At 49.0% G+C, this 26,412-nt stretch overlaps 2 protein-coding genes and 1 long non-coding RNA gene across 17 annotated transcripts in view; 2 read left to right on the top strand and 1 right to left on the bottom strand.

Annotated features, from left to right (window-relative positions):
* Nucleotides 1-6,344, top strand: part of LOC309864095 (uncharacterized protein) — a gene marked incomplete at its 5' end in the record, with an annotated part of 56,714 nt that extends 50,370 nt beyond the window's left edge. The window contains one exon of the mRNA XM_082729442.1: nt 5,243-6,344. The remainder of the gene's footprint in view (nt 1-5,242) is intronic.
* The window catches only part of FYN (FYN proto-oncogene, Src family tyrosine kinase), a 209,351-nt gene that overhangs the window by 2,071 nt on the left and 180,868 nt on the right, over nt 1-26,412 (bottom strand). For all 13 annotated transcript variants that reach the window (XM_082731954.1, XM_082731960.1, XM_082731949.1 and 10 more), the window contains one exon: nt 11,051-11,182. In XM_082731954.1, the coding sequence (XP_082588080.1) occupies nt 11,051-11,182 (132 nt within the window). The remainder of the gene's footprint in view (nt 1-11,050; nt 11,183-26,412) is intronic.
* Nucleotides 6,415-14,880, top strand: LOC309865546. Of its 3 annotated transcripts, XR_014312151.1 has the most exons (3): nt 6,415-7,961; nt 12,695-12,864; nt 14,451-14,880. It is a non-coding gene; the product is annotated as an uncharacterized lncRNA (long non-coding RNA). The 3 variants fall into 3 exon arrangements; XR_014312152.1 differs by lacking the exon at nt 6,415-7,961 and having other exon boundaries at nt 11,189-12,864; XR_014312153.1 differs by lacking the exons at nt 6,415-7,961; nt 12,695-12,864 and adding an exon at nt 13,074-13,704.

The following is a 26,412-nucleotide window of genomic DNA, read 5'->3' as shown; positions in this document are numbered from 1 at the left end:
TATTTTGAATAGCCCTTAAAAAATATACAAAACAAAAACAGGTGGGAGCTGGATTTGGCCCACACAAGGTAATCTGCCAGCTCCTGTTCTGTATCCTGCCTGTGGTGGTGGGTCTTTCTGCTTGTCAAAACGCAGTGTTCTTAAAATGGTTGAATTCTGTTGCATGTAAATTACAATTCAATTAAACCAATCAGAAACTATGAATGAGTCAGACCAAAAATAAGTAAATAAATAAAAAGAAAAGAAATCCGTGGAATGAAAAATACACTATCCCGTGTTTATAGCATCTATGAACTTCATCTTTGAACTTCATAAATTTGTTTGGCTTCTACCCGGGCCAGCTTCTACCCCACCAGCTGAGAGCTGCTATTGTGTCCCCATGGCTGGGCACCGTCTGGCCCAGTGACCCCGAGGTGCCCTGGGACTTGGTGACTTTGATGGGGAGACAGGGCGCCTCCAGGGCCCGTGTTTACTGATGACCCTGGACAGGCCATTTATCATTTGAGACCTCTGTGACCCTCCGGGGGAGCTGCCTCATGATGAAACCTCAGGCTGCCCCACACAAACCGGAGACCTCTGGGGGAGAAGGCGGCCTCCCTGCGTGCTGGCCTTCCTGACAGGGCAGGAAATACCATAGGTGGGGTGAGGTGAATGTCCCGACCCCTCTCCCAATCACTGCCAGACACTCTTCTCTACTTCTCCTTCCTTTTCCTGCCCTGTTGCCTTCTGCCACAGCCCGCCAAGCACTTGTATGTTTTGGCTGTTCCTTAGCCCCAAGCTTGTAATCCAGAATCCTCCCCAACTTCTGGCCTGGCTTATTAACAAAATCAAGAACCTGGATTCAAGCCATACAGAAACCTAGATAGATGTCTTCCCCTAGGTCTCAGGGATATCAGCAGAAGACCACAGCATCTGCACGTAGCAGCTCCCTTCAACTCTGGAGGAGCTGGGCCCAGAGCACAACCCCATCCTGACTTTTGGGGTCTGTTGTCATTCTCTTTGTTTTCTTGTTACTTTTGGAACTGGGTTTATCCTGGCTCCAAGGCTGTCAGTCACATGTGTATATGAGCCTTTTTGGGATGCTTTTTTATTCTCTGCTACTGTAACTTCTTGTGATAAAATACATGTATCATTATTCCTGCTGTGTTGAGGTTGGCCTTCGATGTGATTATTCCAACAGAAACTTGCTCACGTTTTGGGAGTGACCCTTAGTTTAGCAAGAGGGCTTTAGGGAACCGGCATGGCCCCCCTGCCTCCACACTTTGCCCGACTTCACAGGTGCCCTCTGCAGTTGGGTGTTGGGTCAGCTCTGAGGCTAATTAGCTGAAATCCTCCTCCAGCTGCTGAAGACTCATTTTGAAAACTCGGAGGGGGCGGGGGGCTGGGAACAAGAGGAAGAACACGCTGCTGCTAGCAGAATGTCCTGTGCTGCTCTGGACAAACTGGGTGAGGGACAGGGACCAGCGTTTCCTTATCCACCATCCCGAAACCCAACAGGCTCTGGAACCCGAAGTTCTGGTAACTCACCTGGCAGCAGTACAGGTCTGAACTGACCTCATTTGGCCATATAACCCAAGGCTGTTTACTGTTTTTATGTATTCATACATACTGCTATAGAAGTGATAATGTCTTATTTGAATATGGTGTGGTCTCAGACTCGAGGATGTTACCTGGTCTATGCACAGTATGGATGTTCTTTTTTTTAAAAGATTTTATTTATTTATTTAACAGAGAGAGAGAGAGAGATCACAAGTAGGCGGGGGGGGGTGGGTGGGAGGGAAGCAGGCTCCCCGCTGAGCAGAGAGCCCAACACGGGGCTCAATCCCAGGACCCTGAGACCATGACCTGAGCCGAAGGCAGAGGACCAACCCGCTGAGACACCCAGGCGCCCCAGTATGGATGTTCTTTTAAAAAAAAGTCTGATTCTCGGGACACCTGGGTGGCTCAGTTGGTTAAGCCGCTGCCTTGGGCTCAGGTCATGATCCCAGTGTCCTCGGATGGAGTCCCACATCGGACTCCTTGCTCGGCAGAGAGCCTGCTTCTCTCTCTGTCTCTGCCTGCCTCTCTGTCTGCCTGTGCTCGCTCTCGCACGTGCTCTCTCTCTCTCTCTGACAAATAAAAAAAATCTTTAAAAAATAAAAATTAAAAAAAAAGAAAAAGAAAAAGAAAAAAGTCTGATACTCGGGTACATCCGGGCCCAAGAGTTTTGGCTGGGAGGCTCTGGCCTGAGTGATGGCAGCGACCACAGTCCAGCTCGCCCAGAAAGGTTAGGCAGCCAGTGTCCTCACATATGAGGAATGGCACTCTCTAAAGCCTTCGCTTCGTGTTTGACTACAGGCCTTGGTTTAGTATCTCGGAAGCCATGCTACCTGAACCTGCAGAAATGCCACTTGTCCCGCCCCTGCCAGAAGCCTGTAAGAACTGGGAGGAAAGTAGGGCAGAAGGTCTGAACCTTGGAAGGCTCTTCTGGAAGGTGTTTCACCTCCCCTCCATTCTACCCCTCTGGGCCCCGAACGCCTTCTAATGCTTTATTCTGGCATTGAGACTGTCCAAAATGGCACCATGGAGTTTAATTAAGCGTTCTCCTATTGCTCTGTGGAGCTTATGTCAGTAAATGTTTCATTTCATTAAAAAACAAACTACTCAAATGGAAAGATTTCATGTATTTTTTTTCAACTCTTAGTTCAATCTCTGCCAATGGAAAGTTTAATTGGCCACTTGGGTCAGGCCTGTTTTTCCAGCGCCCTGCCCAAGTCCCAGACCCAGCAGATAGAGCAACTTGACCCTATCGTGTAGCATCCCCCGAGACAGCATGCTTCCTGGGGGGAGGTAGCCAGGGGACCCACGCAGGCCCCAGCAGGCCCACTCCATCAGCTCCATCAGTCACAGGCCCACTACTGTCTCCCTCTGCCTCCTTTCCTGCCTGACTTTCCGCCTGCTTCTCCTCTGCCTTCTCGTCTCATGCCTTCTCTCTCCAGACTTCCTCAAGGCATGGGGACCATATGTAACCAGTTCCCCACCCTGGGCCAAACCGAAACATACCAATGACAGCTTGGCCAGAAAAGTGGGAAAAGAGACAATGCACGTTCGGCTGACATTGATGGTGTGAATGGGGTCAGCTGTCTCCCTGCCGTCCTAAGCCAGAGCCCGCACGGCCAAGCCCGGACGGCACCTTCCCCACGCTGTGTGGTCAGGAGATGCCCTCTGAGCGAGGCTCACTTAGGTTGGTTTTAACTCTATAAACAACAGCCAGATTAAGTGGATTGTGTTCTTATTTAAAGAAATAGTATTCTCAGCTATAAGAATTTTGATAAATCCAAATTTGATAAATTCCAAGATTTTTTTTTTTTTTTTAGCAAAAACGGGCTTTACTCTATACATTCCCATAAAGATGAGCTTATTTCATTTTTCTTTTTAGATGGGTTCATATTTTTGTTACCAAAATAACTTGTTCCCCTCTTTTAGCCACCTTCCCCGAGACGCTGGCTTTAGCTAGTACGTGGGAGGGGAAGGCCGGGGACCAAGGAGGCACTACACGTGAGCCTGAGTGCGGGGTGCTCAGAGGAGAGTCTGGAGGGACACGGGGCTGCCAGACAGGAATCTCATTACCATACTTCCTATCAAGGAAGCAGACAGGGAGGGAGGAGAGGGCACTTGGGAACGTTTTTCCTTTTTCTCTCTTTTCATAGGGGGTAATGCTGGCAGAGAAACAGAAAAGGCAGAAGCTTGAAAACATGGCCTATGGGCACGTTTTAGGGAAACACTGTCATCAACAGTTCGGGCCTCCAGGTTTCCTAGCAGGAGCTGCACTAGAGACCATTTGTCAGCAGGAGGGGGTCTCTCTGCCACCAGGAGTGCCACCAGGAATGTCACAGTCACAAAGCACAGTTGGGTGTATGCCATGGTTCCCAACCTCCATGTTGGAGGAGGACTGGGTTTGGTGGCCGCCCCAACCCTGTCCTTTTCTGTCCCCACCATGCAGCCCCTGGGTCTCTGCCCTCTCACTAGATCTGGAAAATGGGCCATTTCCATAGGTCACTCCCATAGGGCGCAACTCACTGGTCCTCAGTCCACAGAAAACCTGTGGGGCCTGCTGTGCTGGGCTTTGCTTTCCAATTCCTCTTCCCTACATCCTCCATGGGACCTCCTGTTGCCATGGATTTTTGAACACGATCGCGGAGAGAGCATCACTGCCCTTCGGTCTGCCCAAGACCCTGCAGCTGAGACTCTCCAGCCAAGGGACTGCCCTCCCTTCCTGTCATTAGGGCCACACTATCCTTTCTAAATCATTTTGCTAGTTTCCTCATGGTTTCTGAATTAGGGTCAAGCGTCCGACATTCACCACACGTGGCTGCCCACAATGTCGGTTTTCACGTGTGTCTGTTTTCTCCCCACCCCCTTCTTTTAGATTGTCCCATTCCTGTCCTTCTAGCCACCTACTAAGTCCACAGAGCCTCCCTTCCTCTCGTCTGTCAGATTCTTTGCAGAAGGGAAAGAAAGTCATTTCCCCTGGCAGAGCCATTCTGCACTTCTCACTGATGACTCAACCTCCCTGGCCTCAGTTTCTTCATTTGTCAACAAAATGCCTCCATGGTCACTGTGTTTCAGCTGTTTAAAAAACAAAACAAACAAAACCAGTTTTCTGTGAAAGAGGCGGGTTTGGCCTTAAGGCTTCCCATGTGTGCCACTTCCTAATAGGGATCCCGGCGGGGCCAGCTCTATGCCATCAGGCATTTTCACTGGTAGCGGATCAAGTCTGCATCTGGATGTGACCACGGGTTGCAAGAACGTGGATTTCTGCGCCATGGGAAAACCGAGCACTTTCACAATGGGAATGATGGGAGGTTATCAGACACTGAGATTACTTTTGCAAACGGAGCTTTCCGTTCAAAGGAAATTAAGCTCTATTGTGCATCAGGCTTTCGTCAGGGGCTCACCCTTCTTCTCTGCATAAACCCTGTGAAAAGCTCCGTCTGTGTCTGTCTGTTGGGCAGTGCCGGGCTAACACCAGGGGAAGGAGGGCTTGCTCAGTGCGACCCTGTGCTGCAGACTATCACGTGCTCTAGTGGGCTTACAAGGCGACAATCAGGAGGTGGCACATTAGGTCTGATCAAGGATCAAAGTACAAATTTAGGGCGGACAGATACTGATCAAAGAGTGCAGGCGAAAATAAAGGAGTGACCCTGAGAAGACCCACTAATGTCTAATGTCCAGTTCTCTTTCTCTGGCCTCCTTTGACCAGCTAACCTCGGGGCAGCTGTTTTTATCATGCCCACCGTATGAATAAGTACAGAAATGACTGCGACTCAGGGGCCATCATACAGAAAGATCATTTGAAGCTGGTCATGCAGTATTATGAAGAACTCCTTTGTCTCAGAAAAAGAGAAGCGAGGCAGAGCATGCGGGTGTCCACCGGGAAGGCCGTGGAAACACTGAGCTGAGAACGAACGGCAGCAGAACGCCGGACTCAGTATGGTGAAAAGTTCCTCTCTGGCTGCCCTCTCCACGGGTCTTCTCCCCTGCTTCCCCCTCTCACCAGCCACACTTGCCAAGAGAAACCTTGTAGGGAAAGGTGGCAGCGTGACCCCTGGGTACTCCAGGCAGGCTTCCTGCTCTGGGGGAACTCAGGAGTGGAAAGGAGAAGCCCTGGGGGCTAGGGACAGGGGCAGGGAGGGCAGGGGACAAAGCACCCTTGGCTGAGGGTGGAGGTTCCATTCTGCTTCCCATTTTCCTGGCCAGAGAGTCTAATCTTTCCCTACCCCAGGAAAAATCTGATCTGTCGGCACACTGAACAGAGCAGGAGGACTGAGTGCAGGTGATGGAAATGGGCTGCTGAACACGGAGGAATCTATGTCTGCGATTCAGGGCTGTAGGGCGTCTGAGAGGGGCGGAGGGAGGAGAAGGGTGGGACTTCTAATTCCCTAAGGAAGGGGGCTTCTAGCTTCACTAATTTCCCTTGTCTCTTCCAGTCACTGGCAGGTGACAGGATATAGTCTCGAAAGCCAGGCAGCTGTCACTTACTAAAAGATTTGAAAGTGCTTCAAATGCATGGATAAATGTGATGTGCTTAAGAGAAGGCTCCTGCTTGTTAGATCCTGCCACATTCACAAAGCAGGTTTTCAGCTGCGAGCCAGGGCACCGAATGGTCAGGACAGTCTGCCTAGAAACGTACTGGAACGCGGTGTTTCAACCAACCACAGTGTCAATTTCCCAGAACAACTCTGAGGACAGAGGCTCTCTCGTGGCTGGGACGATCCGTGCTATATTTATGTGTGGAGATGATGGAATAGAGTTAAAAGGCTTTGTGGGTTATCGGTCAAACTAAAAAAATCTTGTTTTAAAACCTCATAGGCATCATCTCTTTTTTTTTTTTTTTTTTTACCCTATCCTGAGCTTCCATCCATCCATTCCTGTGCTTACACTTCTTGAAAGTCTACTATGGGGCAGATAGTGCTGGGCACTGGGAATATCGAAAGGACCTCCTGTGCCCTCAGAGCTGCTGCGAATTCCAGACACAGGGACGGGGGCTTTAATAGCGATGCACCGTGTGACGTGGGAGCAGGCAGACAGGGCAAGTCGTTTGGTATGGACATGAAGCACGCTACACTGAGGAGGTGATGTGTGGGTTGGGCTTTGCAGGATTCTGAGGCTGAGAAGAACAACTCACACCAGAGGGCAGCTCAGTGTGAGGTCTGGGGGTGACAAGAGAGAAACCATGTCAGGTCATGTCGCTCTCCCACTCAAGCCCCTCAGTGATTCTCTCATTAACAACGAAAACTAAAGTCCTCACAATGCCCTAGGAAGGCCCTCGCTGATCTCCCCAGGGCCTCGCAGACCTCCTGTTCCCTCTGCTCCACCCACACTGGCTTCCTGCTGTTTTCAGGGCTGGCCTTCCTCGAGGTCACCCTCCCAGTGAGGTCCTCCCTTGCCACTTTCCAGTATTACTCTTCTCCCTGCCGGTTACCACCAGCCAAAACAGAATAGAGTTTGCTTATTATCTTTGTTTATTGTTTGTCTCTTACAAGAAGAGTAAACGCTTATGAGGGATGAAGGCGCAAGTTTTTGTTTGCTGGTTCAGCGCACACGGCAGGTGCTCAATAAATATTTGTGGAATGACTCACAGCGTACCGCCCCCACCCCCCCAGGGAAAAAGTTATTAAGGGCCATGCAAACTTAAGGCTTCTGGAGTTTATCTGGAAGGAGAAGGGAAGCCACAGACGTTTTTAACCAGGAGAGCAAGATAGCTGGGTCTCTGTTTTCTGGGATAACATCCCTGGTGGTGACAGGGAAAGAATGGGTAAGGGGGCAGGAGAAACCGAGGCAGGAAGTCCCAAGAAGAGGTCACTGCAGAGCGGATGGCCTGACACAGGGCAGTGGAGGTAAAGAGGAAAAGAGGGAGGGTTTGAAAGTGCCTAACTCTGAGTGCATGCGTGAATCCCGGAAAACTCCTTTCATGGAAGTGTTGTCCTTTCTCACCTTCGGCAGTCCCTCAGTACAAAATCCAGTCTAATCTCAACACAGAGGATGGATCGGCACCTCAGTTCACGGGAAAACAAGGCCTAGAATGTGTTCGAGTGCGGCTGCTCCTGGGGAATCCGTAGAGCAGAGCTGTCCTCTGGAACTGTGTGCATCTCTGTGACACGTCTTGGAAGCAACCTTTGTCTGGGCGGGTGGAGTGCGTGCAACTCCTTTCTGCCACCTCTGTTAATCTCAGTGTCACATTTCAGTACTGTTTTCTTTGGCTCTAGGGCTGTCATTCCATTTGAGATTGTCCTTCTTCCCTTCCTTTTAGTCCATTCCTTTTACAGAACTCGCTAACTAACCAGCCGGCCCATGTGCCATTGTCTCCTCTCATGTGGTCACACATCACATGCTCCACTCTAGGCTCCTTCTCTGATTCTTACTTCTAGAACTGCTGTCATGCTGGGCAGAAATGCCGGGAAAGCTTTACGAATCCGTGGGTAAGTCACTCCCTTCCCTTGACCTCCAACCTCATCTACCAGCCAAAGGCCCTTTCCTCTGTGGGAAGGTAACGGAAGGTCATGCTCAGGTATGAAAGAATTCAGAAAAATACCGCCACCTACTGTTCTTGAAGAACGAATTACTTAAAAATAGACTAGCCCACGGAGAAATTTTTGCATGGAGATGTCAGGATGGAAGGCATGATGGGCGGGGACTGAGAGTCCATCCCAGGGTACCCCCAACAGGCACAGGGATTTGGCATGGCAGAGAAGCAATCCCTGGGCACACACTGACTGGGCCACACCAGCAGTGAGAATGCGGAGGGGAAGGTCCTTCCTTTCACAGTGACGTCTGGTTGAAGCTTAATGACACTGTGCCTTAGGAATAGTTATCCTTCATTAAGGTAATAGTCCTGTAATTGGAATTCTTCTGTAAAAGCCTCTCCCTCAAGAAGAGTTTGCTCTAAGATCCAGAAGTCCAATTAAATAGGATTATAACTATGTTAAAAAACAAAAACAAGAAGCCCCCATGGCTAGGAACAGGCCTGGGAACAATTTTCTGTGGCTGCTGGCTGTTTGGGGCTAAGACACAGCTCATGTCTCTTGCCCACTGACACAGCCCACCCCCAAACCCCTGCCCTCTACTGCGGACCCTCCTGGCCCCAGAGCCTCCCTGTGGCAGCGTATGAGGCCCCCATGATGATGATGATGGGCTCTGGCCAGCCTTTCCTGCTGCACATCCAGGCTTCACGCCCCCACCCTCAAATTCCTTCTCCTGCAGCTCCTTGAATGAGCTCTGCCCTCCTAGGCCTTGGCACCTTCCTATATGCCAATCTGTATCCAGGACCTTCTTCCCTCTTCCTTGACTTGCGGAAGAAACTCTGCTTGCCCTTTCCATGAAGCCTCCCAGACACAACCGGCCCTGCTACCTCACAGAAGCAGGGTGGCTCTCCCAGCCCCCCAGCACGTCAGCAGCAGCTCGGAGTATGTAACTCTGCGCAATCCAGTGGACTCAGTTCTCACCGCAGACTCCTTTGCCCCTCACAGGACTCTTGAGGGAAAGGCCCCTCTGCAGACACCCAAATCACGTGTCCCTGACCCCATTATCAGAATGAAGATTTGAGGTCCACAGGGGGTAAATTCAAGTAATTCATCCCATGAGGATGATTCCCTCTGATAATAAGTATCAGAAAACACTGATTTCTTCCTGGACATGGTACATATTTTATCTATGTGACTGTAAATCCCACGAGTGCAGGAACTAAATTTATTTGCTCATTGTTCTATATCCCCAGCAACCAAAACAGTGCCTCGCTCCAGGGCTCCAGGAAGCTTTTAATCTGTTTCCTCAGAGTGCGAATGTCTTATTTGTACTTACTTTCCAGGTAGAACAAAATGCCCGGCACAGTTCACACTCACAGACACTGAGCTAAGTGAATCTTAGTTTGAGTCACAAAACAAGGCCATTTTCCTTATGCTAAATCCAAACTTGGGCAAAGCCTCTCCTTCAGAAGCACACACCTGCCTGCCTTCTCTGGGGTCCCGGTCCCTGCCCCTTTGTCTTGGTTTCTGTATGCAACCCTGATGAACAAAAAGTGGCTTTGTGTCACTGAAAGGAAAGCCTTTGCAGAAACGCAAAACAACATTAACCTTTTCCCCTCCGTGGCATTCCACACAACGGCTGACTGTAAACCTGGAGGATCCAGGGAGAAATTTGTTCAAAATTCAGCCCCCCCCCCCCAAAAGTGCCTTCATGTCTTCAAAACCCCCAGACCTGCATTTATTTCTCCCCCGCCAAGAAGCCACCCAAAAATGCCCACGCTGCTCTCCAGGCCCCTCGGGGGCAGCCCTTCCTGCCCTGCTGGCTGGCTGCCTCCCGCGCGTCTGCCCACCCGTGCATGTGGGGACCAGCCGCCGCCAGCCCATCAATAAAACTGGCTTCCACCCACGTCGCCAAGCGCCCCGTGCTGGCGCTTCAGGGACAGGGAATTTTGTTCGTTTTGTCTCGGTGCCAAGCTGGCTTTCCTAGGAGTCTCAAGGCCACGCCAACCTGAAAACAGATCCTCTCTCCCTCTCTGCATTCTCCAAAGATGACCAGAAATAATCATAAAAAACGAACAAAGGGATTACACATTAATCTGCCCTCCCGGTCTCCTCTGACTGCAAAGATAGAATTACAAACCCAGGATTTGCAAGAGACATCAGTTCCTCATTAATCTCCACTATCTTTTTTTTTTTTTTTTTTTAGAGCTCCTTTCTTAGGCAGGGAATGAGGAGGAGCTACGTTCTTTCTTCACTCAACAGTAACTGAAAAATATGTCCTTAACATTTCAGAAAGCAGATCGCCCATGTGCTATAATATAACCACTAAAGCGTGGAGGTGAAATGGCACGAGTGTCCTTTGCATCAGCATCTGTTGAAATTAATGAATTTAAGGGGGATCATCTAAATCTGTGGCTTCTTTGAGAAGCATGAATCTGACAGTCCAGAAAATTTCCAGAGCCTAAGCCTCTCCGATTTCTTTACCTTACACTTGCTTTCGTAGGGCATATTTCGACTGCTCAGATGGGCAGTGCATGGCCCTGAAACCGCGTTTTGCAAGTGCCTCTGCTTTGTCTGGCCATCTGCGGCTGGGGCCTGCAGGGAGGGCAGGTCCTGGCATTTTCCTGCCAGGTTCACTCCATGGGTCAGTGCTACAGTGTAATCAAAAAGCAGTGGGGGCTTCTTCTCCTTCTCTTCCCTGCAAGGGTCTGCAAATTCTCTTTGGGTAAAGCCGTGCCAGAACCCCTGTTCCTCCTGGAGCCACAGCTGCGCGCCCCTACCCAGAGAGCACAGGCTCCACGAACTGGGGTGGGCTGCAGCGCTCGTGCTAGCTGCTGTTTGCACGATTCCCGGCATGCCACGCCACACGCAGCAGCTGCTTGTCTCCGTGATGCCCAAGGGGCTCCCGGTTCTGCTTTTCCCTGGCTAAATCCCTGTCCAAGTTCCTCAAACTCACGTTGGGCAGAAAGTTGAGGGTGGGGCTTGGAAGGCAAAGTGGGAAGAGAGCCTCCAATCCGAGGCCCGCCTCGGCTAGGTCCCGTTCTTACCTGGGTATGGCACTCTTCCTTTGGTGACCAGCTCTGTGAGTAAGATTCCAAAAGACCACACGTCAGACTTGATTGTGAACCTCCCATACAGGGCTGCTTCGGGGGCTGTCCACTTAATGGGGAACTTTGCACCTGCAGAAAGAACACGCGGTGACTCGGCAGGCAGAGAACATGGTCTGGGGTATGGGGCCGGGGGAGGAGCGCTAGGAAGTTCGCAAAGGAGGTGGGGAAGGCGGCAAACAAGAATGGACTTCAGTCGAGCCGCTGTGGGGTCTAGTCTTGGCTCTGGTGCCTTAAGTGAGCTCGGGTCTGATTTTATTTTTCCCATCAAAAGGCTGATGTTCAAAGCCCCTTAAAATTCTGGCTTCTAGAACTTGAATCTAGGACCACACTGAATGTCACAGGACTGGTCTGATTGTGGGGCTGGCTTGTGATTTAGGAAACTAATACTACATGGTTTTTCTTTTGCTTTGAAATGATGTCATATTCTAAGTAATACATAGAGTATTATATCACGAATTCTTTGGTAGAGAAGACCACAGTGTGCTTTTATGAGGTACACAGAAACCATATCCAACTACTACCATGCTTCTCCCAAAGTGAAGACAATTTGCTGTAGCCCATGTATTTGTAGAAATGAGCTCTATTTCCCAAGGCCTTCAAAACCCATGGCAGAGAAATGATTTCGCCTCTGGCTACTTCCCTCTACCTTTTCCCTCATCACTGATAGTGGCCATCTTTACTCCTGGGACAGCTTTTTCTTCTGTATTCTATGATCCCTTGCTTACCTGCCTACCTTTCTGCTACCGGTCAGAGAGCGTATTGTTTTAAAGAACAGTCTTGCTTCAGTGACTATCTTATGAGTCTGATCTCTCAAGACCAAGCAACGAATTCGTGGCCAAGTCAGTAGAATCTTTTCTTTGAAACTTCTCAGATCATTAAGAGAATCCTTTCTCTAATTCAAAAGGGAGGGTGGCGTCCACCCTGCTCTTTATAAGGCTAGATGGGTGTACAGGGAATTAAAATTGATTTCAGCAGCCTGTGTGCTCACATATGAAGCTCAGTGATTATAAAGCAGTTCCAGAAATTTCACTGAACTAAAAGAAAAACAAGGAATTTTTATTACTGATGTAAACCCAATTATATATTTAAAGCATGTTAATTTTCTTAGGACCTCCTTAAAAAAAAATCATACAAAGGATGATAGAATCAGAAATTTTTGTAGTATCTTCTATGAAAAGTCATAATATGCAAAAGTGGCAAATAATTAAAATCTTTAAATTAGCATGGTTTTAATAACGAGAGGTATGATAAATTATAGCAATTAGATTTTTGTTTTAAACACAGTACATGATAATGTCTTTAGCAAATCTACCCTGGCATTTTCTGGCAATATAATTTTCCTCTCCATCTCTTTTATGCCAGTGTGAAATGAAATTTAAAAAATCCTACTATTTCATTATGTGGCATCTCACATTTACACTGGAGCAGAGAAGTTATTCTACAGTTTTCTTTTCCTTGTATGCACAGAGTTATTTTTAATTAGCTGTGTTTCTCAAGCATAATTATTTCTATCTTTTCTTAAGTGCTGCATGATTCTACACGAGGCCTGGTATTCTCTGAACAGTCGTTTTGTTTTTAAAGTTTCTTTCAAAGCGTTCTGCTGTGTGAGAACCTACCCTCGAGCATTCTGTTCACGCAGCTTTGGACTCTGAGCCGCTGGGATTAATGTGATAGATTTTCTTCAGTGTCGAGAACAGACTTTGCCCTGGACCAGACCTCAGCTGGAGTTCTCTTATTTCGGAGAATTAAAGGTATATTAAATTCATTCCTATTTAAACTATCTCTTGAGCCAAATGGCTTGGAAATCGATGTCCATCTCGAAAGCAAAAAGAACTTTCTTTTTTCCCCTGTGCAGACACAAATCCTGTAAATAAAATGATGAGCAAAAGGAGCCTTTCTTCCCACTTTGGAATTATTCAACGTTCATGCAGGGTTGTGTGTGTATGTGTGTGTGTGTGTGTGTGTGTGTGTGTGAGTGTGTGCGTTTCTGAAAAGAAACTGTTCAAAATTTGGATAAAGTCATTTTGGATTTTCTGAGAGAAGACTTCGTAATCTGAGGTTAACAACATCCCAAACAAATGTCAATATTTCGGCCCGTTGTGCTAGTCAGCTTTATCGTTTTCTCATGACATCATCTGCAACAAGAATTCTAATATGTAAACCTTGAACAAATACATTCAAATGAAGGCTGTAAAAGATCTGTGATAGGAAACCATTTGCGGATATGTGCTTTGAGACTTATTAGCAGGAGCTTTCCTAAATAAATTTATTTTGCGTTAGTTTTCTTTCTAAAATAAGCAATATATTGCTTTTCGGTAGAAAAAGAAAGAATGCCTTTGTCCAATTTCTCCTACTTCTTTTCAGCCTTGAAACAGCAGCCACTGTTGACAAAAGAAGCTTCTGTAAAGATAACTCATATTTTCCTTCTCACGGCAGAAAAAAGGTTAATAAATTAAAGCAGCGATAATCTGTTAATCATTAACTACATTTCAACAAAAGAACTGATGGATGTCCTCTCACTCATCTCATTACCTCTACTTCCCCTTGCCTTGGTTTCCTGCCTCCTGGGGGTACAGATGCAGCTTCAAATGGTTTGTGGCGGGGGTAGAGGGTGGGGGGGGCAGTGGGGTCTCTGTCCAGGGCCGGGCAGGTTGCACAATGCAAACCACCATCTATGAGAACAGCATCCCTGGGGCTGTCCGGAATACCACCTACACATCCGCACAGGCGCCCCCGCGGGGGGACTGTGCGGGTTCTTGCCTCCAGTGAAATCAAGACAGCTCAGAAACCTGGAAGGAAGGATCTCCTGGGTGTAAACACTGCCTTTCCTTTGAAAATAAAGTTCTGCCTCCTCATGTTTTTTTGAAGTTATCATGACAGGCAGTGAAAGTCAGGATCAAAGTTGTCTCCTAGGCAGTATGGATTTGTAGAGAAAAGGAGACAGGGTCCAGAGGCCTCTACTACAATGAACTTGGCCCTACTGTGTAACCAGCCGATTTGCAATTCTTGAAATTCTCCGGTTTGGGAGCAGGATTCCGAGGCCAACACAATTTCCCCTCCTTTGCATCTTATCAGGGGAAACGTAGCCAAACACAGATTATCTGTAGGTAGGATAATCTGTGTCACTGGTGCCAGGGCTTTGGAGGACACAGGAGCTCAGTGAACTTGTTCAATGTTTGGATGACCCCCCAATAAAGGGATTTTCATCACTCTAGCATTGATTTCTGACTAAGTTACTTTGATAGTTCAGGGTTCTTTGAGGCCAACAGACAGAGGCCGTATGTGATACATATGCATTTAATGCACAGACTTGAAAGCTCTTTCCACTGTTTTCCAGGCAGCGTCTGTAGATTTTGGACTTGCCAGGGGAAAGGCCTTGCAGAAAGCCTGACTCGGTGCTGTCACGGAGACCCAGTCCCTTCATCGCCGTCTGGACTTGCATCATTTACCTTCCTGTAATCCTAGTGAGGGCCAGCAAGACCAAGGCTGAGCCATTTTCTGTAGAGTAAACATGCTGGTCCCCGACCTCTCCATCGTGTTTCTCCAGGTTCCACTGAGAAGTGAACTCAGCTGTCATGAGCTCCGTGTGACATGGGGGAGGGTACTCCCTCTCTTGGCTCCAACCGCTCTCCTGACTCCCGTGTCACCTGCGTTTGGTCACCCGATGGGCCCTCCCTCCTGAATTCCTGACCTGTATAATCGAGTCTCTGCTGGGAGGCCTCAAAGGGCCTCAGAGATACAACATCCGAAATTTACCTTCCTCAGAATTCTGCCTCTTTCTCACCGTTTGTTGCCTTGTAAACTGCCCAGCTGACGCGACCAGAATGCGGAGAATCCTTATCTGGGTGCTGGGTCCAACGGCCCATCTCCATCCCTCACGAGGCAGTGCACGGCCTGCCCAGGGAAGGAGCTCAGTCCACCTTCCCCATGTCGTCTTTGGCCCCCACTGCTTTATCCCCTCCAGGCTGAGTCCACTTCACTGTGAACGTGTCTGGGCACTACCCTCACTCCAGTCCTTCCTCGCCTGTCCCCCGCCTGCACTCCTGCAAGGGCCTTCCGGCTGGGCCCACGTGCACAGTCTGGTCCCTCCTCCCTACTGCTCCAGCCGCTTCCTGTTACTCCCCCCCCCACCCCCCTCCCATTGCCCTTCTGGATTGTTCCCACCTGCTGCAGGGCCATAGGGCAGGCTGTTCCCTTGGCTGAAGTCCCTACCCCACAGCTAACTCCTGCTCCTTTGCTCTTAGCCTAAATGTTATATGCATGGGCAGCCTTCACTTGATCACTAGGACCGGGGCTCGTCCCTAGTGCTGTGCCCCAGAGCCTCTGGTTCTTTGGGGCCACTACTATTCAAGGGCAGATGAATACATCAGTCGTTTGAAGCATGCCTCTCTCAAGAGACAGAGACTGTCCTCGAGGGGCAGGAGCATGTCTTTCTGGACGGCCACCTTATCTCCAGTTCCGAGACCAGTGCCCGGTGCACAGAAGAAACCAGAGAAAGCTGTGTTGAATGACAGAGGAACTGGACAGCTGCTTCGCCCTTCTAGGCAGAACCACCACAGCCCCTCAGGAGGCTTGTTATTAGTTCCCTGCTCTCCAGCGGGTCCTCTCCTTGTCCTCAGTGACCAGTGTCACCGTCTACCACCATCTGGATGCCCTCATAAGGCTCAGCAGTGCCGACTGCAGTAGAAGAACATCTGTCACACATGCTACTTAGAAACACCGGGAAAACCCTGTGTTTTTCCTGTCAAATGAAGTGTGGAGTGAATCCGAGGTGGAAGGAGCCCCAGACTTTGCTAGGTGAGGAGTGGGGGGCCTAGATCCCTAGAGCAGTAGCCGGTGGGGGCGGGGCTTATCTCAGCAGAAAACCTAAGTAGTCAGAGGCCTGGGGAGTGTTCACAGCAAAACAAAGTGGAAAATCCTTTTCTGAATAGAAGGAGATGAAACAGGTAACTGGACGCCAAGCACTCACGCCTCCCCCCACCCCACCCCCCAGACCCCATCTTTCTCCGGTACAATAAAGTTAACAGTCATCCAGGCTATAGGGAGGGAAAAGAGAGGGCTGTGACTATATCCAGTTGTCAACATTTGCCCACACAGCAGCATCAAGCCCCCACTACCCTGGCTGGTTTTGTTCTCTGTCGTTTCCTACCGTCAGTTTTTCTGGGGTTTCCCCTCGTGCCTGGCCCCATACCTGGTGCTAGGGACGCAGCAGTGAGCGCAGCCCCTGGCTCTCCTGGAGCTCGCAGCTCAGACTGGGATGGAGAGAAAGCAGACGAGGGGCCGTTATACATGCCAGGCAGTGACAGGTGCTATAAAGAAGAACGAAATGGGCTACAAGGACAGATTTTTATGGGGCTTTGCAAGCCCCACTAGAGTCTTTGGATCGTATCCTATGTGTGATGGGAAGCCACTGGGGCTTGTGAGCAGAACAGGATGACATCCCACCTCATTCTTTCTCCTTGTCTTTCAAGTGTGGAAGATGACATATCGTTACCTTGAGAACGATTTATGATGAGAAAGAACGTGTAAAGCATTTGGACTTTTCAACACTCTTGAGAAGCATCACGACATTTCAAGACCCACGGGTGACTCTTAGCAACGAGCATTGGGTAGATTATGCTTCTGTTGTCACTCCTGACATCATGTTTGTTTAACTCGTGGACCTAGTCACATTTGTGCTATTTTAGCACACTGTTCAGTATGAATAATACTAATAATCTCAGTAACAAAGGAGTAAAACTTAGCATACTCTAACACTTTGCAAAGCTCAAGCATTTCTATTGGAAATGAATTAATTATCTTCGCTGAGTTTATTCTTCCCTGACGTCCTTCCTTCCTTTCCAGACTTTCTTGTGTCTCTGCTTTAGCCTCTTCTCCATCCTTCACTTGATAACTGTGAGCGTCTGAGAGGCTCCAGTGCTGGGACACTCTCCTCTCTACTTACTCCCCTGGGGAGATACACCCTCTCTCAGGACTACCCCTGCCTACCATCTCCCTGTGAATAGGCCTGGAAACACAGCACAGACTCTGTTTCTCCTCCCGAAGTCCCAGTTCTTGATTTGCCTCTAGGGTGTCCCACCCTTTTCTCAAATGTGGCAACTATGAATCTAAATTCATTATTTTACTAAGTCATCTTACTATGAATAAGACATTATGAAGGAGATTCTTGTACTAGGTGGAAAATGTTACAAAACGACAGATGACTTAAATGACTAAATGACTTGAATATTTTAGGATGCAAATGGAGTACTTTTTTTTAAAAAATATCCCTTTTCTGGGGGTCAGATCATCATTCTACCAGGTTTCAAAGTGGGGAAATCTGGCTGGAACTTCTCCCTCTCCTCAAACCTCCAAGCTCCAAGCTAACCCACCATCAAGGTTTCTTTTCTCCCTCTCTCTCTCTTTTTTTAAGTAATCTCTGTGCCCAAAGTGGGGCTCAAGTTCATGACCCTGAGATCAAGAGTCATATGCTCTACTGACTGAGCAGGCCAGGTGCCCCATATCACCAAGGCTTCCTGTTTCTCTCTTTGACATGTCTCTTCCATTTGCCCTTTCTTGTTTAAGCTCTTTGCTGAAACTTAGCTTGGGTCCTTGTCCCCCTGATCAGTCCTCCTGTCTCGGTTCCTGGATTGTGCCCTGCCTTTGGCTCACTGTCCTTCCAACAGGTCACTTAAACCTCAGTTCCCCAATGCTCCCCTCACCAACTGCACAGTGGCCCCCCCCACTGCCTCAAGGCAAAATCCCCGGCCTGGTTTTCACACCTACGGCCTGGTTTTCACACCTACGTATCTAATCAGTTCAGCTCTTGCAACCCCAAACACATCTTCTCTGCTTTGCTTTTCCAGAACCTGTACCCTGCCCTTGGTGTAGCCAGACCTGCTTCTTCTTAGCTTGTTCTAAACATCTTCTTTCCTCACCTGCTCAGCGGAAGCCTACTCATCTCAAGTCCACCTTCCTCACAAAGTCATCTGTGATTACCTCAGCCTTCATTAATCCCTCCAATGCACTCGGAGCCAATCTTACAAACCATAGTTTAACGCTTGACAGTAGTAGCCATAACAATAGCTACGTACAGACTGAGCGCTTGCTCAGTGTCAGGCATTATGCTAAGTAAGATGTCGGTAATAGTCCTGTCCTCCACATGAGAACAGTGAACACAGAGAGGGAAAATGATAGGCCAAAGAACATGTGGCAATGGTGGAACTGGGATTTGAACCAAGAGCTTCAACGCCATATCCCTTGCTGCTGTGCCCAGTCCCCCACATGTCTTTCTGCTAGTTCTGCTGGTGTTATTTTTTATCTTCTTAAGTAGAATGTACATCCTTCGAGGTTGGAGACCATGTTCTGTACTTCTCTTCCTTGATAGTACCTTGCCTAAGGCTGCTTAAAGGGCAGCTGTTCACCAAATCTTTAACTGGCTAATGGCGATTTGTCCTAGCCATTTGTCCAACGCTGCGATGGCTAAACTCTCTTCCTTTACACAGATTTAATCAAACCAGAAGGAAAGAGTGAACACACAGCAGTGTAATGAACTAATAATTGTTTTCACTGTTAGTGTAATAGGAATAAAATCATCGCTACCATACTCTGGGGTGGTCTGACAGAATGCTCTTGGTTTTTAAGTGAAAACAGGAAGACCAGTTAAATTCATTAAGTCAGGACGGTTCATCCCAACCCCCAGGATCCATTCCAGTTAATGGAGGTCCTCTATCCCTAATGGCCAGGCAAGCTGTTTTCTTTGCTTCGAGTGGAAACAGTTCTCATCTGATTTGGTTACTCACCGCACTTTATGCATCTTCATGCATTAAGATGATGGCAGTGGCGTGGGAGATAGTCAAATGAAAATGGCTGAGACTTCCACTCCCACATCTACCTCCTGCACTGTGTATGTGAGGTGGCCAGGAATCAAAGAGAAAATGCTCTTAAGTGACAGTGCAAAGGGGCCCACCCCCGGGCTGTGCTGCTGAGGGCTCATTTGTGATGGCCGGTGACGAAAGGAGCTCTCCGAGCCAGCGGATCTGGGCTTGCACGTTCGATTTGCTGGATGGCCACTTAAAACCTCCCCCAGCCTCAGTCTCCGTGTCTGTAAACTGAGATGATGATACCCTCCTGAGCTTGTGTTGAGAATTATAAATAATGTAAGGGGTTCAGCACAGCCTCTGGCACCTTGTGACAGCTGCATAAATGCCAAGCATTATTCTATTTGGACAGTAACACAAAGGCACTGAGTTGAGTCAGGTTAGCCAAGGCTCTCCAAACTTTGAGAGCGGGAAAGAGCATGAAGAAAACCCAGCGAGCTCATCCCTCAATTACTGACAGCTTACGGAGCATCCTGTTAGCCCCAGGCACAGGGGGAGGGCCTCCTGAGAAAACCAAGCTTGGGTGCACTTCCTGCCGTAAGCCTTTCCAGGCAGCTGGAGAGACAGAGCTCACAGGCAAACCCAACAGACAGCTAAATAGATGGCGGCATTGATTTTAGAAAAAAAAGGGGCTCAGGAGAGAGGAAAAGAGAACATGCACAGGGAGTAAGGGCTCTGGATAGAGGTGGCCAAACTGAAATGCTGCAGTGTGACCCTGTAGTTCTCCTGGGAGGGGCTTGGCTGGAGGCCAGGACAGGCCTGGGAGGTGCGGGGTAGGGAGGGAAGGGGAGGGTGGGTAGCCAGTTCACATCATTGGGGGTGGGGCCTGCTCCCGTTATTGGCTCTTGGAGAGCTGGGCTGTCAAACCGTTTTTTTCCTCCCCTGTGACCAGGCCAATTCCATAGTCCTGTCTCAGAAACCATCCCCTCTGGCTAAAAAACTGGGCCAAGGTGGAGGAGGCAAAGCCAGCGTGGAATAAAAGCAGCCAAATCCTTCCTACAGAGACTACAGTGGTGCCCTGATAGCATTTTCAAGGAGGTGGGGGGAAGGCATTCGCCTCAATAAAAGACGCTGTTTTTCTGAATTAAAGATCCATCCAGGGTCCCCTTTAATTAGAAAGCCACAAGCTCTGCAAATTATTACATCCAAAATTAAATAATGTGCAGTGCTTTGACTTTCAAGTTACCCTGTGGAATAAAGGGAAAGAAACTGCACGCCAGGCCAACAGCAGGAAGCTGACTGCGTTGGCTGGGAGGGGTGACAAGGCAGGCCCGGGAAGGGATATCCTGGAGAAGCGGCAAAATCAAAGCTGACCTGCCCTGGAACTCGGTGGTGATTCAAACAAAACAATGATTTCAAACCCAATAAAACCACGCAAAGCAAAAACCCAGATTTTTCACACTAGGCCAAAGGAATGACTTTCGTATTTCCCAAACATGTCTGGAGTAAGACAACTGTGTGTTTTCCAGTTGTTCCTGGTGACGCATTCTGTTGAAATTTCTACTATTAAGTTCGTAAGATTTTAGCACCATGTTTTAAGAGTAAAAGTAAAGGGGAGGTACAGGGCACAATTGAAGTCACGGGATGTTTCATCTGAAATGTATCATGGAGAGCCGGGATCGGAGGAGGAGGGGGAGTGCTGTCCCATCGGGGAAGTGGGTGGAGGAAGAACAAATTCGGCCAAGGAAGAGAAGAACCAAGGGCCAGAGGCAGGGCCTGGACACACTACACAGGCAAGAACCGATGAGCGGGATGCAGATCCAAAGTCTGGCATGGCCGACTCCCTGGCAGGGATGCTCAGGCTGAGCGCGGTGAGGAAAGTCACAAGGGAGGCCCAGAATGGAGGACCAGGTGGAGAAGGGGGGCAAGGTCCACCGGTGGGTATTGAACACCGAATCAGAACACCCAGCCGCCAGGGAGAACGGGGGCTGAGACTGCAGCCAGGGCACGAGGCCCGACATCCTGGAGCTGAGGAAGGGCAGGCAGGAGGTGAACAGGGAAGGGCAGCGCAGTCTCGTGGGGGAAAAGAACAGAAAGCCAGCTGGGACACTTCTGCAATCCGTGGGGGAGCCAGCAGGTGAGGGGAGGCTGCTCTGGCAGCTTGTCTCTCCACCACCCTTCCCGATGGTGACCACTGGCAACCCAAGAGAACTCTCCCCGGCAGCATTAAGGACCAGAATGCACTAGCATCTCCTGAAATCACGGGTATTGGTCCCTTTCCTTTCAGGAAGGAAATCGAAGAACCACCCAGACGACTTTGCTTGTAGACTGCACTGTGGGAGGTTTAAGTGGTTCTCTGGGGTGGAAGTGGGTAAAGGAGAAATCTTGCTAGCTGTTCTGGAACTATTCCAGAACCAAGGACCCTTTCAGCTTTCCAAGAGCCAAAAGAGAAGCAAAATCAGAGTAAAGAATCTGATTCACAGTCCCAGTCGGATGGACACTACCTTTGCGGACATTCATCCAGAATAACAGACAAGAAAGCGGTGTGTCGGGCTTTCTAGCGGTGTGGATACTGCTGTTCAGGGTGGTGGGAACTCAGACCTAAATAGTAAATGGGTGTCTGGGGATGCAGCTTAACACAAATTATTCCAGGAATCCAGCTGCCCTCAGAAGGAGCAGCAGGCCTGGTTCAGTCTGACATCATGTCGCAAAGCATGCTGGGCGGAAAGGACAAGCACTGGGGTTGGGGAACTGCGAGGGAACAGCTGGTGGTCATATTGAGGCTTTGGTGGGAGTCAGCAAGAAATCAAAGGAAGAGAGGATATGCAGAAGACAATAACCACGTTGGGGCTGCTTTTTCCAACTGCCCCCACACACTGCCTGTGCCACGGGGGAGACCGGCCTGATGTTGCTGTGTGCCTGCCTTCAGCTGCAAGAAATGGAAGCTTCCAAATGTGGGGCAGTTTTCATCAGCACTGCCTGCCCCTGATTATCCAGCTGATGCAAATGAAGGAGTTCCTCCTGCCAGCAGAGCAAGATGAGGAAGCCAAGTGACAGTTTTGATGTTTGATGGCAGTCTGCAGTTCCTATTTACACACTTTAAAATCACAGAGGGTGACCATCTGCTTCCTTCTTGCTGATTACTAAGAAACATGGGAGGCACAGACCAAGGACATGCTCTTGACCATTCAGAAACCACCGCCAAATTGCTCTGCCCAAGACAGCACAAAGGAGAAAGACACCCACGCAGAGCAGAGCACGTGACTGCCCAGTGCAGATAAAGAGGAAAGCTATTCAGAGGAGCAGGCTGTCAGGGATCAGGGCTTACAGCGGTCCCATCTGTTTCCCCCGGGCTGTCAGGGTGTGGAAGGAGTGAGTCCACCTCCTTCCTGTAGTTCTAATCTTAAAAGAGAGTCTGGGGTAGGCAGGGGTGAGGTAGTCTCTTTCTTTTCACTGTGATCTCTGGCTTTCCGCGTGTTCTTTCTGTGCGGAAAATGGATGGTGTGCACAATTCATTTTGCTTTCCCGGGCAGAATGACCCACCCTCCCTGGCGGTCAACGGGGCCCCCCCGCAGCTCCAGGGTGGCTCGGCAGATAAACAAAGCATCCCTTTGGAAAGGCCACGGAAGCCCAGCCCGGGGCGGGAAGCCGCAGAATATCAATGAAGGTGCTTTTCTGCCTAGTGATGGAAGCGTACCAAACTGGGGACCGGGGAGGCCGGATCAGAACCAGGCTCGGTTCTGGCATACACCCCACGAGCTCAGCGGGAGGGCTGGCTTCCACAGGGCTGAGGGCAGGACATTCTGCCCCCGCCACGGAGGTTCCCCAGGCTCTCACCAGACAGCCCCTCGGGGCAGACTGTAAACTCTGGGGGCCGGAGGGTCAGTCCAAACAAACGAGTTTCCTGCTCTGTACTTAAAACAATGGCTGCTTTGGAAAGGGTTTGCTTTTCGTCAAAGGATGGTTTGCTTCTTTAGTATGGGAAGAATTAGATGAAGTCCAATGATGAAAAGGGTTTCCCTCCTACCTCCCCTTCCCTGACATTTGCTGTTCAGGTCACAGCACACTGTGTGGGAATTGCAATGCTGTTGTTGACAGAGAACAAGAAACGCATGTGCCGACAGGGGCAGAGGGAGGGCATCTCAGGGCGAGATCAGCCTTGATGTGCCACCGGATTAGAGGCCTTGGATGAGGCTGATTAATAATTCTGCAGAAGCCCTTGAGCTGGAAAGCTGGCGTTCTGAGTCTGATAATCCCCAGTCATTGTAATACAAAGGAAGGACAGAAATTGAATTCACAGTTCTGAATTGCTGAAATTCAGAATTTGAAAGAAACAGGGATAGCTTCTTCCTGACTGTGTTTGTCAACCTAGCTGCCTCCTTGTTTGTGTTAAATGGCTACTGTGCTTTTTGAATCCAAAATCTGATTATATTTAATTAGTACAGGCATCTGGGATTTCTAATACACAAAGAGTTATTAAAGTAACAAATCTTTCTAAAATATGTTCACCATGAAAGAATGTGTTAATTTATGCAGTAACAATTTTTTAACATGAAATAATTAACATGAAAACTGCAACAATTATGAATTCTTCGCAGTCTAATTTATACGTGAATTTTCCTCCAGATACTAATCTATTCAACCTAAATCTGCAATACTGGGAGTATTTGAACAGACGCATTTTTCTTCTTCTATTTAATACACAAGCCTAAACTCACAGCAGGTCTTATATAAAGTCACGGAAGCCCCGGTTTCTACACACATTCCCAAGATCCAAAGATTAAATTGCCTTGACACTTACTTCCCCAACAACAAGCCGGTCATTAACTTAGACCTTAAAAAAAAAAAAGCCAACCAACACACAGAGCTACTCTTATGTTCCTGTCTTTGTGATGATTCAGATTAGGAGAGGAGAGGGTTAAATAGGCAAATTGGCAGGTGACCTGGCTGGAAGCTGTCAGGGACAGACCAAGGGGCGTGTGTGTGTGTAAGCGTGTATGGGAGGGGCAAGGAGGAAGGAGGGACGTGGTGTGAGACACACACAAACAGCTTGATCAACCCACTGGATCAGTAGTAGTGGTATTACTATCACTGCTACTATGACTATACAGCTATCAGTTCAGCATTTGCTGTGTATTAAGTGCTTTACAGACATTCCCAGGAAAGCCATCCAACAATTCTGGGATGTAGATAACTATTATTATCCCTGTTGTCGGAGGAGGGAAGGAAGGCTCAGAGAGGTTAAGAAACTTGTCCAGAGTTTATAGCTAATTAGCAGCGATGCTAAGATTCACACCAAGATCATCAGATTTCATGTGTCTTAACCAATTCTTAACCAATTCAGAGAGAGAGAGAGAGAGAGAGTGTGTGTGTGTGTGTGCGCGCGCGTGTGCATGCGTGTGTAGGAAAGTGGGGTCTGGCTATCCAGAACGATGTGACACTAAGTGCTACTGGGAGCAGTGGGAAGGAGTGATGAACACCAACAGCTTCTTCTCTGACCTTCCCAACCACCTGCAAGGTGACCAATACCAACTCTCGTCCAAGGGTGAGAAAGCTGAGGCTCCCAGAGGTGAGAGATTCTGCAAAGTCCATGAGCAGGAAGTGGCAGAGCCAGGATTTGAGCCCAGACCTCCTAGCTCCAAAGCTCCTGTGCTTCCCATTACCCCAAAGACAGTCTCACTGTGTGCAGGGGGTGCTGCTGTAGCAAACCGTCCTCATGGTATCCGATGCCCGGAGAGGGCTGTGCCCAGTGCCCAGGGCGCAGGAGAGCACGCCTGGGAAGAGTGAGTAGACGTGACAGTGATTTGGGCTGTTTTCACTGCCGTAAACAGATACCTGTTAAACACCTACTAGGTGCTCTGTGCTGATCTTCAGGCCAAATGCTCTAGAGAAGCAGCGAGACTGGGTCCAGAGACACTTGGGAGAATTGCTCCAACAGTGCACGTGTGTGTGCGCACTGTGTGTGTGTGTGCTCGCGCATGTGCGTGCACGACCATCAGGGGCACTGCTGGGAATGCCCCACCAGACGCCCAGCTGGCAGAAGAAAATAAGGAAAAGCGACAGAGGCGGCCTGGAGGCAGGGGCGGTTCTCAGCAGGGAAGGCCAAGTGCAAGAAAAAGGAAAGTCTGCTGGCATCTCTGGTTGGCTGTGTCAGGTTGGAGGGGCCCTCGGCGCAGGCAGGTAATACAGAGCCGTGGCTGCGCAGACAAACTGACTGCCCAAACGGTCCTGCCCAGGAAATCAACTAGTTTTGTTTTTTTTCTCTTTGGAAAGACTGACTCTTCTTTACTGATTAGCTGGCCTTTTTTTTTTTTTTTTTTAAACATTTTGTTTTTAGGTAAGAAAGATACTTTTCAAGGACAATATACATCAAACACAAAAACTTCAGGTCCATAGGAATGGTTTTTATATTCCACAACCCTCAAAGAGATTTTACAGACGGCTCGTGTAGTCCTGCACTAATTATGTGAGGTAATTATTTTCATGTCTCCATTTCCCAGATGCTATAACTGAGGCTCACAAAGGTCAAGTGATTGGTAAGTGATACAGTTAGTTTGAACCCAGGCCTTGTAACTTTGACTCCTAGGCTGCGCAGTCTCACTGGTCCCGTCCGCAGCCTGGAGGGAGGTACACCACCAGCAAATAACACAGTAACCCCATACTAGACCTTTAAAGATATGCCCACAAAGTCCGTGGGCAGGATCTACAAATGCTAATGAGGTCTATAGAACTAATGGTTCTATTTATTTATTTATTTTTCCAAAGATTATTTTGTTTATTTGAGAGAGAGAAAGAGAGAGAGCGAGCACGCATGCACAGGCACAAGCAGGGGGAGGGGCACAAGGAGAGGAAGAAGCAGACTCCCCGCTGAGCAGGGGCCCTATGCGGGACCTGGGGATCATGCCCTGAGCCCAAGGCAGATGCTTAACCGACTGAGCCACCCAGTTTTTAAAATTTATTTTTAAAGATTTATGTATTTATGTGAGAGAGAGAGAGAGAGCATGAGCAGAAGCAGGGGAGGAGAGGGAGACTCTCAAGCAGACTCTGTGCTAAGCCTCGAGGCCCACACGGGGCTCGATCTCATGAACTTGAGGTGATGACTTGAGCTAAAACCGAGAGTCGGACGTTTAACCGACTGTGCCACCCAGGGGCCCCTAATGGTTCTATTCCTGGGATTATCCAAGAGACAGGAGGACATCTGTCTACCACCACGGCAGCTTAATTCATAATGGCCCCAAATCAGAAAGGCCAGTGGAAGAGAGAAGCGATGCGTTTGTAGAGTGGAAGCAACAAGGATGAAGCCCAGAGACACGATGGTGGGGAAGCCAGACGCGGGGGAGTGAGACTCTGGGACTGGTGTTTATGAAGCTCTGCTGACAGCAGTGGGGACAGTGGCTGCCCGCTCGGGCGCTACCGGCTGGACGGGGCTGGCGGTGGACTTCTGGGGCGCTGGCAGTGCTCTGTGTCTTCGTCACAGGTGGTTTCAGAGGCAAACCAATG

This window comes from Mustela nivalis (assembly GCF_964662115.1).
Source record: "Mustela nivalis genome assembly, chromosome: 5".
NCBI classification, from domain to species: Eukaryota; Metazoa; Chordata; class Mammalia; order Carnivora; family Mustelidae; genus Mustela; species Mustela nivalis.
This window is presented reverse-complemented; position numbering and strand designations above follow the sequence as displayed.